At 49.4% G+C, this 14,120-nt stretch overlaps 2 protein-coding genes across 2 annotated transcripts; both read right to left on the bottom strand.

Moving 5' to 3' along the window:
- Positions 1-3,298: 3,298 nt before the first annotated feature.
- On the bottom strand, positions 3,299-5,734 carry acp5a (acid phosphatase 5a, tartrate resistant). Its single transcript, XM_068751201.1, has 6 exons — positions 5,695-5,734; positions 4,910-5,061; positions 4,619-4,818; positions 4,410-4,534; positions 4,006-4,351; positions 3,299-3,935 (listed from the first exon to the last, which is right to left on the bottom strand). The coding sequence occupies exons 2-6, from the start codon at positions 4,998-5,000 to the stop codon at positions 3,699-3,701; spliced, it is 999 nt and encodes a 332-aa protein (XP_068607302.1). The 5' UTR covers positions 5,001-5,061; positions 5,695-5,734; the 3' UTR covers positions 3,299-3,698.
- A 342-nt stretch (positions 5,735-6,076) lies between these two features.
- Positions 6,077-14,120, bottom strand: LOC137906348 (interleukin enhancer-binding factor 3-like). Its single transcript, XM_068750598.1, has 20 exons — positions 14,056-14,120; positions 13,526-13,682; positions 13,052-13,154; positions 12,527-12,726; positions 12,259-12,433; positions 12,005-12,170; positions 10,527-10,606; positions 10,041-10,136; positions 9,199-9,310; positions 9,011-9,108; positions 8,823-8,931; positions 8,612-8,749; positions 8,322-8,512; positions 7,842-7,958; positions 7,627-7,758; positions 7,397-7,552; positions 7,181-7,307; positions 7,063-7,101; positions 6,536-6,847; positions 6,077-6,443 (listed from the first exon to the last, which is right to left on the bottom strand). The coding sequence occupies exons 2-20, from the start codon at positions 13,630-13,632 to the stop codon at positions 6,334-6,336; spliced, it is 2,568 nt and encodes an 855-aa protein (XP_068606699.1). The 5' UTR covers positions 13,633-13,682; positions 14,056-14,120; the 3' UTR covers positions 6,077-6,333.

Raw genomic sequence — 14,120 nt, 5'->3', positions numbered from 1 at the left:
AGACTCCCACAGCTGCTGCTCAGAGAACCACCTGTCCCACCACCAGAGGATTAGGGGGATGATGGCAGATTAGGGATGAGTCCAACCAGGATAATCTCAGCCAGCCAATGACAAACCTGGGAGTGAAAGCAGAGAACCAGAACAGATGGTCTCGAGTTTCTGCTCCCTTCACCTGCTGAATGATTTAACTGGGTTACCTGTGATCTAAGCAGGTTTGGAGATTTTGAGGAACACATTTTGAAGCTCCATTGGCTGTAATGTTAATGAACATTTCAAGGTGATCCAGAATCTCTTCTGGATCATCACCAAAATGTTATAAACTCTTCCTGGTAACATTCCCAATATTTCCTGAATACTTCATCCGTCTGTAACTTTTTGAGTTCTGCTGCTAACAGACAAACGAGGTAGCTGCGATTCTCCTGCATCTTTACACACCTTGACCCAGACCTCTGACGTTGTGTATCGTTGGCTGCCTCCGCACACACCTGGGCTGATCCAGTGCAGACTGTCGCTCAACCAGCAACCACAGCCTGAGACTCTGAAGATTGTAGCTCAGATTGGAGCTTTAGATAATCCGGCTGCAGCCGCCCAGAGTAATAAAAGGATGCTCTGCATTAAAGGCTAAGCTGCTCATCTAATCTTTCCATCCCTCACTGGACACAAACACAGGATTTTTACAGAATGGACCGGAATGAGCAACGTCATCTCCTTGAGTTCCCCAAAAAGATTGAGTGAATTCTTAGATTAGTGCTTAAAAATGTCTCATTTGTGCGATGCGGTCGCCGTCACCATAAATCCTGAAAAAAATTGATGTAGCTGGATTTAGCCCACAGGCGGCCGCAGAGCCATTTTGGTGCCCTAGGCGAGATTATGATTTTGCGGCCCCCCCCCCCATACACGGAAAACATTATATATATAAACTAGAAAATGACAATCAGAGATTGCAGACCCCGCCTCCAATAGACTATTGGATCTTGTGAGACAGTAAACAGGGCTTCCGGATCAGAGGGGCCAAACCTGCTCTAGCTTGCTGCTCCGGAACGTACTACAAGACTCCTTCTGGACTCTTTTTCCCATCATGCCATTCGTGTCCCATCACAGTGGAGACCAGGACAAACATTTTCCCGTGATGATGATGAATGATGAATATATTTATTAGATAGAATGTTAGAGTACAAGTACAGTCACACAGTAGCATGTATTACAGTACAAGTACAGTCACACAGTAGCATGTATTACAGTACAAGTACAGTCAAACATCCTGTCTAAGAGGAGCATTTCTAAAAAGCCCTTGCGGTCTTGTTTCCGTTGAAAGTCCTTCGTACATAAATCATCGACATTTAACAATACAGATGCAAAACGACAATGAATGGCAATATATTACATAAATTACCAAGACACTTAATATGTGCAACGTAGGTGGACAAAAAAAAGGGGGGGGGGGGGGGGGTTGATCCGGAGAGAGTCGTGATGACTATCTCCGTTTCTGCCCCCCTGAAAGGTGTATTTTTAGGGCTGTTTTGAAGGAGGCCAAAGAGGTGCATGTTTTGAGGGGAGGAGTCAAACAGTTCCACCCTTGGGGGCAGTATTATAAAAAGATGATTTACCCATGTTAGTCCTGTAGGAGGGGGTAATCAGGTTGTTGTTTGAGCTCCCTCTAGTGTTGTGGCTGTGGGTGTCACTAAATCTGTGGAGGTGTTCCGTCAGGTATGCAGGGATTGAGGGGACTGAGGGCAGAGCTGCATTGACTATTTTAAATGCCAATCCCATTTTGAGTTGTTTAACCCTGTCTTCTACCCTGAGCCATTTAGGGTAGCAAAATGTCCAGGAAGAAGGTGGGTCATGGGCCCCAGATTGAGGAGTAGCCGAATCAGTTTGTTTTGGGAGGTTTGGAGCCTGGTTTTCAAGGACATTTTGATGTTTGAATACCAGGAGGTGCTAGCATAGTCAAAGAGGGGCTGAACGAGGGCTCCAGCAAGCGTCCGGAGAGCACTTTTGTTGACAAAAGCAGACATTCTGCCCAAAAATCTTGTTCTTTGATTGACTTTTTTGATCACCTTAGTTGCCATACTATCGCTAGACAGGTATTTGTCAAGAACACAGCCCAAATAGGTAATCTCTTCTTTGCTCGAGACCTTGTAGTTCTCCATCGCTGCATGAAGGGCTGATGGCAGAAGGAAGAAGGCATCAAGGCAATAATAATGGGCTTAGCTCGTTACGTCCATCCAGTGCTCGGTCTCACCTGTGACTGCCCACGTTGCTTCTTCAATCTCGCGTTGTGTGCATTTCTCCGAGATGTTGTACACGGCGAGTCCCGAGTTGGTGACTACAAAACGCAGCATTTTAGTCTCGTTAATTTTCTGTCGTCATCATTCTGACGACATTTCTCTACGACTGTCAGCGATTTCCCGTCGGACTCACCGGACGCCGTTCCAACAGGAAGCTTTCTTCATCACCGCTGGTGGACGCCGACGAAGTTCCCACTGTGTGAAAAGCGGTTTCGCCTGGAGGGGAGGACGGCGGCTCCGCTTCGGCCTGCTCGGTCCTCCCTCCGGAACCACACGTCAATAAAAACTGTCACGTTAATGTAGTGTGAGCTAGCCGCTAGCGAATGTAGCACAACATCACAAAGCTGTTTGTTTATTTACCTTAGCGATGTGTCTGGAAGAAGACCTATAGACGTCGTTGATAAAAATGCGTTTGGTACGACTTTGTTGTTTTGTGTCCGCCATTTTAGGTCGTGCAGTTGGTAAGTCATTGATTTTTATTAACTATTTTTCAAATATAAGGTTTTGAAACTAGTATAACTAGTTGTTTATTTATTGAGAATAGCCGCTGCGTTGAGTTGCGACTACTTCCTTGTTTCCGTTGCTATGGACTGGCTGCTCTGGTTTTCCATTGGCTGAAAAAAGTAAGAAGTTGCTATGGACTCTGGTTGCTGTGGCTCAGCCAATGGAAAGCCACAGCAACCAGAGTCCATAGCAACTACTTACTTTTTTCCGCCAATGGAAAGCCAGAGCAACCAGTCCATAGCAACGATCTACTTTTTTCCGTTGCTATGGACTCTGGTTGCTATGTGGCTCAGCCAATGAAATCTTTCCATTGGGATGCGTAAGGGTTGCGTACGCGTTACGTCATCAAGTTCGCGCACCGCCTGGCTGTATTAATAGATGTTGATAAATTTAATTATGGAAGCCCAAAAGATTCAAAATTAAATAAAAACATAATTTTGATAAATGACAGACAAATATATAATATTGGCATTAAATTGAAAAATAAGGTCATATTTTTTTTTATTTATTTATTATTATTTTTTTCCACAAGTGCTCTTGTCTTGTTTCCTTGGAGCTTTTCACATGCCGTTGCTAATATTAATTCAATGCCGCTGTCATTTTAGGGACAATTAACGTAAAGCCCATCCATACACACATAACCACGGGCCCTCGGTCATGGCAGAAGCTATGGCACAGGACAATGGAGTGCTGACAGGAACAAATAGTGGGAGGAGCTTCAATCAGATTACAAGTAAAACCAAACATGACAATCTGAACAAAGCATTTATTTTTTCTTTATACATGTAAAACGAGTTGAATGTGATCTAAAAAAGAAACGATTAATAGCCGATATTAAAAAGACAATCATTACTTTGATCTGCAGCTAAGGCGCAGACGATCGCTGGGCGACGCTTCCCTCTCGTCTCAACGGTTTCTTGGGGAGAGCGCGGTGCGATAGAGAGAAGTGCCTCTCGCCTGGAGGAAGGTCAGAAGCATCTTGTCCTCTGTGACCTCTGCGTGGACGAAGCCCCCCAGCGTCGACGCTTTGCCGGTGAAGAACTTCACTGAGCCTTTGGGAACGCTGTTCCAGTGACGGGTGTCGGGATCCAGGAAGTTTCCAGCACCGCTCACCACATAGCCAACACCGGACTCTTTAATGAACTGTGTGGGACAAGAGGAGGCGCTAGACGCACACAGATCCACCAGAGTTCTGCGCTCTGCAGGAACCAACCTGTAGATTGTGGTCGTGGCCGCAGAGGAACGCCGTGGCGTTGTATTTCATGAGCAGCGGCCGGACGCTCCGCAGAAGGCACTTTGTGGGCCCGTGTTCCGACACCGACCACACGGGATAGTGGCCGGCCACCAACAGGAAGTCCGCCTTGGACCTGGCCAGTCTTTGCTGCAGCCAGATCAGCTGACGTTTGGCGTCCAACTCAAGCAGCGGGCCTCTGGGCTCCTCGTCCACAAAGTCGTCAGAGTTTCCACACAGCATCACGGTGTCCAGCATGATGATGGTCAGCAGCTTCCCCGTGGTGGGGATGCGGAAGGTCAGCTCGTAATAGTAAGAGGGGAACTTCCTAAGAGCACAGCGACCGTTAGTTCAATACCTGACGGAACATTTCTGCCGCTCCTCACCATCGGTCAGACTTTTGGCTGTAGTCGATCTGGGCTTGGACGTTCCCCGAGTGGTCATGGTTGCCAGCGAGCACATACCAAGGGACTCGGAGAGACTTCCCAGTGTACACACTTTCAAAAGTGTCCTGATAGAAGACACATCGGGGATTTTAGCTCCACCGTCCTACAGAAAAATCAGCTTTAATCGTGTCACATGACAGAAAACTGACCTTAAAGCGAGGAGAGTCCACGCTGTCCACACCTCTGTAGTAGAAGTTATCTCCCAGAGCCAGGACGAAGTCCGCTCCCATCAGCTCCGCCGCTTGGCTCATTTCTCGAGCAGTATGCTTCTGCACAGCGGTGATGAAGGGGGGGTAAGGCAGGCCGCCCCAGTCTCCAACAGCCAGGAACTTAAGGGAAGTTCGGTTTTCTGTTGACAGAAAAAAAGAAAAAATAATCTTACGAGGCAAGATTAGAACGAAACCGCGGCAGTGAGGTGAAGTTAATAGGCTGATCCTTACTTCCAAATTCTCCCAGATCTTGGAAGGCAGTAGGGGAGCAGTAGGCCACGGGGAGGGCAGCCATGAGGACGGATACCAGCGTCAACGCCATCTTTAAAGAAAGACGAAAAGCGCGCACTCTTCAGCTAGCACAACGAAGATATTTCATCCCACTGAAACACAAAGGGAACAAAAGCAGAAGATGAAACCGACCGCAGACGCTACCGTGCACGCCTGCACTTCCTCCTGCCTCCAACACACACACGTCGTTGCGTCAGGCCAAAAGGTGACTTGTGATTGGACACGAGCTCGAAAACATGTCTGGAGTAAATGAAAGCTAATCAATCACCGATGGCTATAAGGCAGCCAGGGTCAGAGGTCACAACGTCTCGTCTGTCAAAGCTAAGCCTGACTGCTCGTTGTAAAAGACTCAGACAGACTCAGAGACAGCTTTTTCCCCGAGAGCCATCAGCGCTCTGGACAACCAGGACTAAACAGGACAAACACTCACTATGTGCAGTACCTAAATGTGCAATAACAAACGTACTGTATTTCTCTCACCGCATGCACTGATCACTTTAAATCCTACCGGAATTTTATGTCACATCTACCTGCATTTTCTTATATTATGTTGTACTACGCACCAAACGGAGCAGTGCTCCTAATCTCTTTGTATATCCACTATGCAAAGACAATAAAGGCTTTCTATTCTATTCTATTCTAAAAAACAGACTCTGCCGAAGAGCAGAAAGCAGCTGTCGGCACGGAGATAAAGTCAGGAGCTGATAGGCCGGAGAAACACTCACCGCTGAGGTTCGCCCTGGATGTCCTCAAGGCCCCTCCTGCCGGCCTTTTATCAGCATTCCCAGAAGACACGCCGCGGAGGCATGACCGCGGCTCACACCCCGACTCGGGCGCCATGTGATCCAGCAGGGTAAATATAGCTGACGTCTGGACTAATCATCTCCGTCTATCTGCCTTCTAAACTTCTGCAATCTTCCTTCACCTTTGAATCCAATCAGGGAATCAGATTTTGCAGCTTTGAGCTCGTTTCCTACTTCGTGTGACGAACGGCGAGCGGAGGCTGTGTTTCTCATAAACACCGACGTTTCTAAAGGAAGGGTTTCCATCAAAGCCCTAAACCCAAACGTTGTTGCTGAAGTAATGAAATCACGCAAGCCGGCGGTCGAACCTCCAACAAGACATTTATTTTACAAGCGCTGGAACATTTTATGAGACACAAATGAACAAAACTCTTCTAAAAGACAAGCAGCTTTAAACCGTCACGTAGCCACACAGAACACGGCAGACTGGGGGCAGCGAACCCACCCGGTACGCCAGACGCACGTTAACGCGGTCGTGCATCTGGGGGGGGGGGACTATAAAGGAGCGGCTGTACAGTTTCATAATCAACACAAAAACATAGTGAGGTGAGGATGTGGCGATTAACAATTCGTGTTGTTGTATCCAGAGTACGAGTTCTGGGCTTGGCCCCCGATGCCCTGGTAGGTGCCAAAGCCCTGCTGGCCCCCCCAGGACCACTGGCTCCCCCAGGCTGTGGAGCAAGAGCAAACCACAGAGCGTTATTTCCTGCACATCTGGAGACAGGGCACGGATGCAGTGAGGACTACATTACCCAGCACGCACCATAATTATTGTAGACCTGCCCTCCCGTTACGGAGCTCGGGTACGCCGTGCTGTATGTGGCCAGTTGCCCCCCCTGGCCCTCAGTCTGAGTCTGGGTCAGCATTTTCTTCTTCTCCTCTCCGTAGCCGTAGCTGTAGGGGCTCGCCTGGTCGGCGGGAGGAGGCATCGCCTGGTAGCTGTCCACGGCGGCGACGGGGGCGGGGGCGGAGCCGGGGACGGGCGGGGAGGAGTAGGTGGTGCCCTCCGAGGAAAAGCTGCTGCAGCTGGCGCTTCCGGCCGGGGCGCCGGTAGCGTCATTACCGTACATTTTATCTAAAGGAAGTAGAAGAGCGGTTCTCGAATCTTCCCTCAGAGGCAAAACCAGAACGAAAAGAAATGAAGCTCAAATATCAGACCAGGAGAGAAGAGTCACTTTCATTAGCTTCTAACCGTTTGATCCAAACGGAACTCCTGCATTTCTAGCCAACTTAAAGCGTTGCATTCCATGCTACCCCCCCCCCCCCCCCACACACACAGTGTGTACTTACAGTAGCTCGCTCCTGCAGCGCTCTCATAACTGTAGTTGGCTATACAGAATGAAAGAAAGACGCTTTAGTGCATTTCCTCACAGCTGAGCCGAGACTGAAGCGCCGTTAGCTTCCTTACTCTTGTTGTAGCTCGGCCCAGAAGGGAACGGGCTCCCCTGGCCCCGCCCTCGACCTCGGTTCGGATCCCAGCCACGAGACCCGGAGTCTGCAGGAATGCCACGGATGGTTCCGAACCCCGGGATGTGCTGTTGAATGAGATTGTGTCACCAAGTGTGCGAGCGTGTGTTCGTTGTGCACTCCGCTGATCCGGGCGGGGGTTCCGGGGGTTCAGTACCATGTCGGTGTAGGCGACCTTCTTCTTTAAAGGATTTCTGTTGGCGACTCCCCTTTTGTCGGGGAAAAGCTTGTCCAGAGCAGCCAGAGCAGCGAACGCCTTCGCTTCCTTCTTATTGGAGCCCCTCCCTTTGAACTTCTGCCCGTCGACCTCCACCTGACAGACGGCAACAACGTCTCTGGGATTCTACAACCTGGAGCGGATGCTACTGCTGCCCCCCCCAAACTCACCTCCATGACGAAACACTTCTCATGGGAGCCCCCCGTTTCTGCAGACAACTCGTACTTCAAGCTGCGGCGCTTCTCGTTCAGCTCCATCACAGGGTTCTTGCCATTTTTGGTCAAGATGGGCCCCTGACCAGTCTGTTGACGGCCGCAGAACGAAGCGCGGAGACTAAACACACGAGTCACGGTTTAGCACGACTGTTTGTGAAGACGCCACCTACTTCTTCTGATGAAGTCGTGGCTGCAGGAGCGGCTTTATCAGGTTCCAGGCCGTCAGTCTCGCTACTGGACTCAGACTTGGATTCGGGACCAATCGGAAGACCGAGATCTATCAGGACCTGTCAAAACAGGAACAACTCTTCAGACCACGGTTTGCACGACCGTCGTGAAAAACCGCCGACTATCACAGCCAGCAAATGTTTCCTGTACCTATTTGAATAAATAACAACAACCAGCAGCCTTCCGGGATATTCCTACAGATTAAACAAAGGAGAATCAACTGGACTTGATCCAAGACGTTTCACCTTCATCCAGGAGGCGTCTTCAGTTCTGAGAGACGTAGAGAGTTTAGATACTTATACTCTTGTTGGAGCAGAAAACAAAGGAACAAAGAAGGGACCGAAACCACCAAGGCAACCAGACTCCCCGGGAGCATTAGCATTCAGATAACCGGAAGGTAATGTGAGATTCCAGCGCCTTGCCTTGGTGGCTACGTTAAGCTTGGCGGCTCGTTTGGACGGTCCCGTGGCCTCGTAGCTCTTCCCATTCAGGTCCACAAGCATCGTGAACACGGGCTCGTGCACCGGGCCCGTCTGAGACGCGAGCTGGAACTCCAGACCAGGTCTGTACTGGTTCAGACGCATCACGGCGTTCATGCTGACATCGTCTGCGACTGTGATAAAAAAGGGAAAGGCATAGGAGCGATCAAATAAATGTGGAAGCCGCCTATTTGACACGCGGGACTAGAACCAAAAGATCATTCCCTGCTTACATGGTCTCCCCTGGTAACGCGTCCGGAACTTGATATACTTCCTCTGTTTGTTGTTGAGGGACTCGTCTGCTCCTCCCTCCACCTCTGACAGCGGCCTCTTAGCCGGCGGGTTCAACACCCCAGGAGGCGCCAACTGGGCTGCAGGACAGGATCGAGTCTCAGGACAAGCTGCCATTCGAATGCAAGGAGAACGACACAGAGCATCCGGCACCTGCAGCCTCTCTTCTGCTGGAGCCCACTGGTTTCCGTGGTTTTATGGGTTTCAGGTCCATTCCCAGCACCTTGTGCATCTGTCCGAAGGCACACAGCCTCAAGGCGAACTGAGGAGAGCGGAGCGTTGGGTTCTGATCTCATGGCTCTAACATGCGAGTGTGCCTGCAGGTTCTCGACGCGTCTCACCTGAGCACTCTGCGTGATGTCTTCACACTGCTGCGGAGTCAGGTCCGCTGTGGCGTCGACCGGATCCTTCTCACACGGATCTTTAATCCCAGGCCCGCCTTCAGCGCAGGTGCAGGTGAATGAGATGTTAACGCCGACGCCTGCATACGGGCAGCGATGTCGGTTCGGCCATCGAACGCGTGGCTCACCTTGCAAGAGGATTCCTGACGCAACGCACTCCAGGACTCTGCGCAGCGACTCGCCTGCTCCCATCGGCCTGTCAGAGGTGCTGATCGCCTTCTCCACCAGCAGCTGAAGAACCTGCGTGGAGACGGAAGCACAGAAGACGCTTCCAGTCGGCCCATAGCGACGCAGAAGTTCAAACTGAGACCCAGACTTGGACTCCTAATAGAAAGCAGGTCACGATTCCAAGCAAACATAAACTAGAATAATGCTTTAAGAGGAGCAGCCCGCCACCGATTTGGTATTACCCTCTTTGAGCAGCGTCGGCCCAGACGAAGGTAATAAACCGAGCACATCAAGTGTTTTAATTATGGGGCGTGTTCTGGTCAGCTGGTGTCAGTCAAACGTTCAGGTAGCTATTAACTCTTTGAGTGCCATTGATGTCAAAAGACGTCTTTTATAACGCAAAACATTCACCGCCAACCCTGACATTGAAATCTGGCTCTCTTCAACGGCCAATAACTTCACAAAATTGTAGGAAGACACTTTTTTTCCTGATAAAAGAAGAGACTTTAATCTTTCGTTTGGTACGTTCGGCGTGTGCATGGTCAGAGTGAAGAATATTCTGTGTGGCTCGGAAAATCGGGAGAAATACGCGAAAACTAGGGCACTCAGCATATAGCTAACCGGCCGGCACTGAAAGAGTTAACCACGGCATGAAAATCTGCTAATAATCAGTTGCATTTTTGAAGATCAAGCGTGTGTGTGTGTTGACGCTGGGAGAAGCAACATCGTGTTGACTTAACATTTTAAAAATAGATTTTGTTGTTGTCGTTGGACGGGCAGAAATCCTAAATCCTTTCCTCACCCATCCAGAGAGCGGCATCCAGGTAGGAACGCGGTTACACAAGTCTCTCATGATGCGGATCACGACCACAGCAGAAGTCAGGTTGTTGACTTTGGCCTGGAGAGACAAACAGAACCCAGTTCAGTCGGGTTTCACACCGAACCCAAAAGCAAAGCACAGGAAACGGATGACACCCCATAATAATATACTCTTCTGTCCACACGATGCTGGCGGCGCTCGGCGGAGACAACCTTTCACAGCAGTACTGGAGTCGATAGAGGCAGCTCAGACACCCGACTATATCCATTTACTTGCTGGAGGCGATTCCAACGATTTATCAGTATCTGTCGTTCGTATCGATCGGTAGATTCCTCTGACATTTACAAAGTGTGGAGTGCATCGACAACAAGGGCACAGCCAACAAATGCTACCGTCTGAAAACGGAGGAAACAATCAAGAGACCATTCTGAGAAAACCTTACGAACAAATAAGGACGTGAATGCAAACCTGGAACCACTTGGCATGGCGGAGAGACGCCAAGGCAGAAAGGCATTTCTGCCTGTCCAGAACGTCCGGCGGATCGTCGACTGTTCGCGTTTCTATTGACGAGGTGAGGTAAGAAGAAAAGGTACAGTTTGACCAAGGGGGGCGGCTCTGTCTTGCAGCTCAGGGAGTAGCAGCGTCCAAGCCAGCAGCAGCAGGGAAAGGGGGTCTAAGTCTTTTGCCCCAACTTGAACAATAGCCCCCCGCCCCTCACCCCAAAACAAAAATCTCTACACTGTGTGAAAGCAGAAGCATAGACTGTCATGAAGCTAATGGAATGTGTGTGTGTGTGTGTGTGTGTGTGCGCGTGTTAAACCCCAAGCACCCCATTCCCTCGGCCCCCAGCTTGGGTTTGCTGCTCCCCCCCTCCTCCTGAGACAGTGTGTCCAGTTGGTCAAAGGTCCAGCGTTCCTATAAAACTTGACAAACTAAAAGGCAAATCAGTTGGAAATCACAAGCATTGAGAGAATCTACACGTCTGTCCCACACTGCAGCAAAACTGATGGGAGTCCCTGGTCTAACGGGGGGGGGGGGGATTCCAGCTCATTTTCTACACTATAAACTATCTGACAAATCTATTCCAACGTGGACAGGACAACAGACGGCTGGTGGACCGCTCAATAATATCAGACAATACAATATTTAAATGCTGTTGAGGGATGGATGTTATTACATGGGGGGGGGGGCATAAAGCTGCTCCTGTGTTTACTTACCAATGAGTCTCCTTCCACTTAATGCTGTTCATAATGTGTCTCACTTTGCTGAAGCCCCCTAACAGACTTTAAGTTTCAGCCGGCTCGCCGCTTTACCTGTCCTCACTCCGGTACACCAGAGCGAGCCCCCCCTGCAGGGGCAGTCCAAGTCAAGCCAGAATCACCATGGCAGCGACACCGAAACACAACTGTAGTGTAGTGAATGAACTGAACCTGCACTGAGACCGCTATGGTTCTGTCTGAGACCTCAGCGAACTCTCCCTGACCTGTAAATGAAGTCACATTTACATACAGGAAATCTAATCAGCACAGACGTCGGACCAACGCTACGCTAATCCATGCGCTAATCTAGAAATAATGACGTCAGCTAGAATTTAAACGATGCCAAGAGAAGCCACAGAAAGGTCCTCACTAGTGATCAGTTTTGCTGCAGCCGGTACCAAATGCACATGTTCAGCATCAAGTACATGCAAATGCGCGCTTTACTTGTTAATGTTTAGAAGCTTTCCATTTTAACAACTCGACAGGACTCTGGAGCGAGTGAAGAGCCAACAATCATTGGCTGTTCACCGCCGTAGGTCTGACAGTTACTGTACAAGCTCCACTGAGGTTTACGCAGATAAAGCCGGGCGCCATGTAGTCCCGGATCAGTACAGAGTCACCCATCAGTGGAGCCGTACAGCGTCCGGACAACAGGGAACACACACAGTGAAAAGCTGGAGGCTGGACAAACACACAGACCTTCTTTCTCTTCTGCACTTTCATTGCTTTGCTCCATCCTGACAAGAGGTGACGTGAGGTGTATTTTGACAGTCAGGACGGACATGGCGCTCGTCACAACAATGGCTGCGTCTTCCGGACACTGGCTCACCGTATACGTCCCGGCCGATCGATTCTATTTCCAACAGGAACAAGATGTTAGGAAGGAAAAAAAAGAGTCATGTTTAAGGTCCCGTGCAGTGATCGCAAGGCCTGCGCTCTACCTCCAACTGCGTGGTAAATTTTTCCGTCACTTCCTTCAGCAGGGTGACGGTAGGTTTGTGGGCGCAGAGCAGCACCAGCTCCAGGTCCTTGTCTCCTTTCAGCAGGAGTCCCTTGGCCACCAGACCCACCCGCATAACTCCACGCAGGACACGCTCTCGCAAATCGCCGATTGGACTGTAAACAAAAATCAGACAAAAGGTATACAAGAATGAAAATCTTCTGAGCGAAGAGGATTTCAGAAGGTACTCAATGACGATGAACTCTCACCTCCCCGTCTCTGTGCCGCTTTCATTGCCGTCTTTGGGAGCATCCATCTGGTCAGACACAGTCTTAAGGGCACACTCCACGTGAGAGATGATCGTCTGCACCACATCCAGCTCCTCTGGAGAGGGATACACTTCAGAGTGTTTGGCCATCACATGGCGATCACATTGAGATCGGATTTGCACCTGGGAGGATGCAGCTTCCTGAATACGGAACAATTTCAGACCATTAGGGAGAAAAGTACATGAACAAACGAAGCTCTGCTACCATATATCAAGTTATTTTATGAAACAGACTAAATTCCTGATCCAGTTTATTACTTATGTTCCATGATGCGTTCTGGTACAATAGAAACAACACACCATATAAAATAAAAATAGGATTGGGAAGTATAGTATTAGCGGCAATAAAAAGTCTGCAGCTTTTCTGCAAGAAGAAGTGCAAAAGCAAAGCATAGGCAATGGAAAATATTACACATTCAGTCTTAATAAGCAGACGAGGATTAAAAGACTTAAAATAAAAGGGAACCTCATAATGCCGATGATCGTCAATAGCAGCGACGTAATCGTGGTACTGCCTCAGCTCCTCCTCGTAGCACAGGCAGTCGTACCAATATCGCAGCTCCTCATACCTGGAAAGGCAAAACAGGTCGTTTCCCGTGTCCAAGCCAAAAGCAAGCAGGTGGATATGAAACAGAGCAGCAAAACACGAGCCAATCAATGCCTGCCAGTTAGACCTTGAACTTTGATCCCCCAAAACGTGATCAGTTTAACTGCTTTCCTGTACGATTCAACAACATTGCCCAAAGTCAATACAATCGTTTCCTCAAGCATGTAATCAAGTTCTGTGTGAAAGCGTCTGACATAAATTACAACCCCCCCCAGAGAGAAATACAGAAACCGTTAATTCAATAGGAGGGTAAACCATCCTGAAGGGACTGCTTCAGGGTGCAGACATGATCGGTAAGGTGAGCTGCCTCTGCAGATCAAAGTCATTTCTTACCTGTCAAAGTCGTGCGGGCCGAGAGGGTCTCCTGCCTGGATCAGGCTGTCCCAGTAAAGCAGCTCCTCGTACGCCTCGGTCGCGTTCCATGCTGCGGCGGCCGCCATGTTGTCACCACTTCCAGGCCAATGTTCCCGTCTGTCTTGAGTGGAACCCCCTAAATAAGAGCGAGCGTAGAGCTGGTGGATAGCCGACATTGTTTGATCATCAAAACAAAGGTCATGAGGGGCAGCTCAACCCGCACGGATGACGCTGCTCGCCTAAACGCAGTGAGAACTGCGTGCACGAATAGCTTTCATTATCAAAGCAGGGACGGACGACCTGTTACGGAATTTACTTTCACGTCACATCATGCTGAATGAGTGTAGTGAAATACGCCATTAGCTAGGCAGCTAATGGTGCTAGCACTGACTAGCCACTTATTATGCTAGCTAACGCAGACAAGGCGCCGTAATGCTATTTGCTTTGATGTGCGAGACGTGTTCACGCAATAGCTCTCTAAAGCTATTCGTGTTTCTTCGTGGGCTTACCGGTGTCAGTGACGCAATAAAGAGATGCAGACGTTCAATCGTTTGTGTTGCGACTTATTTGTAGC

The sequence above is a fragment of the Brachionichthys hirsutus genome, chromosome 17 (assembly GCF_040956055.1).
Source record: "Brachionichthys hirsutus isolate HB-005 chromosome 17, CSIRO-AGI_Bhir_v1, whole genome shotgun sequence".
Lineage (NCBI taxonomy): Eukaryota > Metazoa > Chordata > Actinopteri > Lophiiformes > Brachionichthyidae > Brachionichthys > Brachionichthys hirsutus.
The sequence above is the reverse complement of the archived record's forward strand: the minus strand, read 5'-3'. Positions and strand labels throughout refer to the sequence as shown.

Excerpts from the sequence above, each read along its gene's own strand:
- acp5a (XM_068751201.1), bottom strand. The coding sequence starts at position 5,000 with ATGGCGTTGACGCTGGTATCCGTCCTCATGGCTGCCCTCCCCGTGGCC. Across the intron at positions 4,352-4,409 it reads AGCCAAAAGTCTGACCGATG|GAAGTTCCCCTCTTACTATT; the intron begins GTGAGGAGCGGC and ends CTGTGCTCTTAG. Across the intron at positions 3,936-4,005 it reads GCCACGACCACAATCTACAG|TTCATTAAAGAGTCCGGTGT; the intron begins GTTGGTTCCTGC and ends TGTCCCACACAG.
- LOC137906348 (XM_068750598.1), bottom strand. The coding sequence starts at position 13,632 with ATGGCGGCCGCCGCAGCATGGAACGCGACCGAGGCGTACGAGGAGCTG. Across the intron at positions 10,607-12,004 it reads GAAAGAAGGTCTGTGTGTTT|TCGACGATCCGCCGGACGTT; the intron begins GTCCAGCCTCCA and ends AAACGCGAACAG. Across the intron at positions 10,137-10,526 it reads GCCATGCCAAGTGGTTCCAG|GCCAAAGTCAACAACCTGAC; the intron begins GTTTGCATTCAC and ends TTGTCTCTCCAG.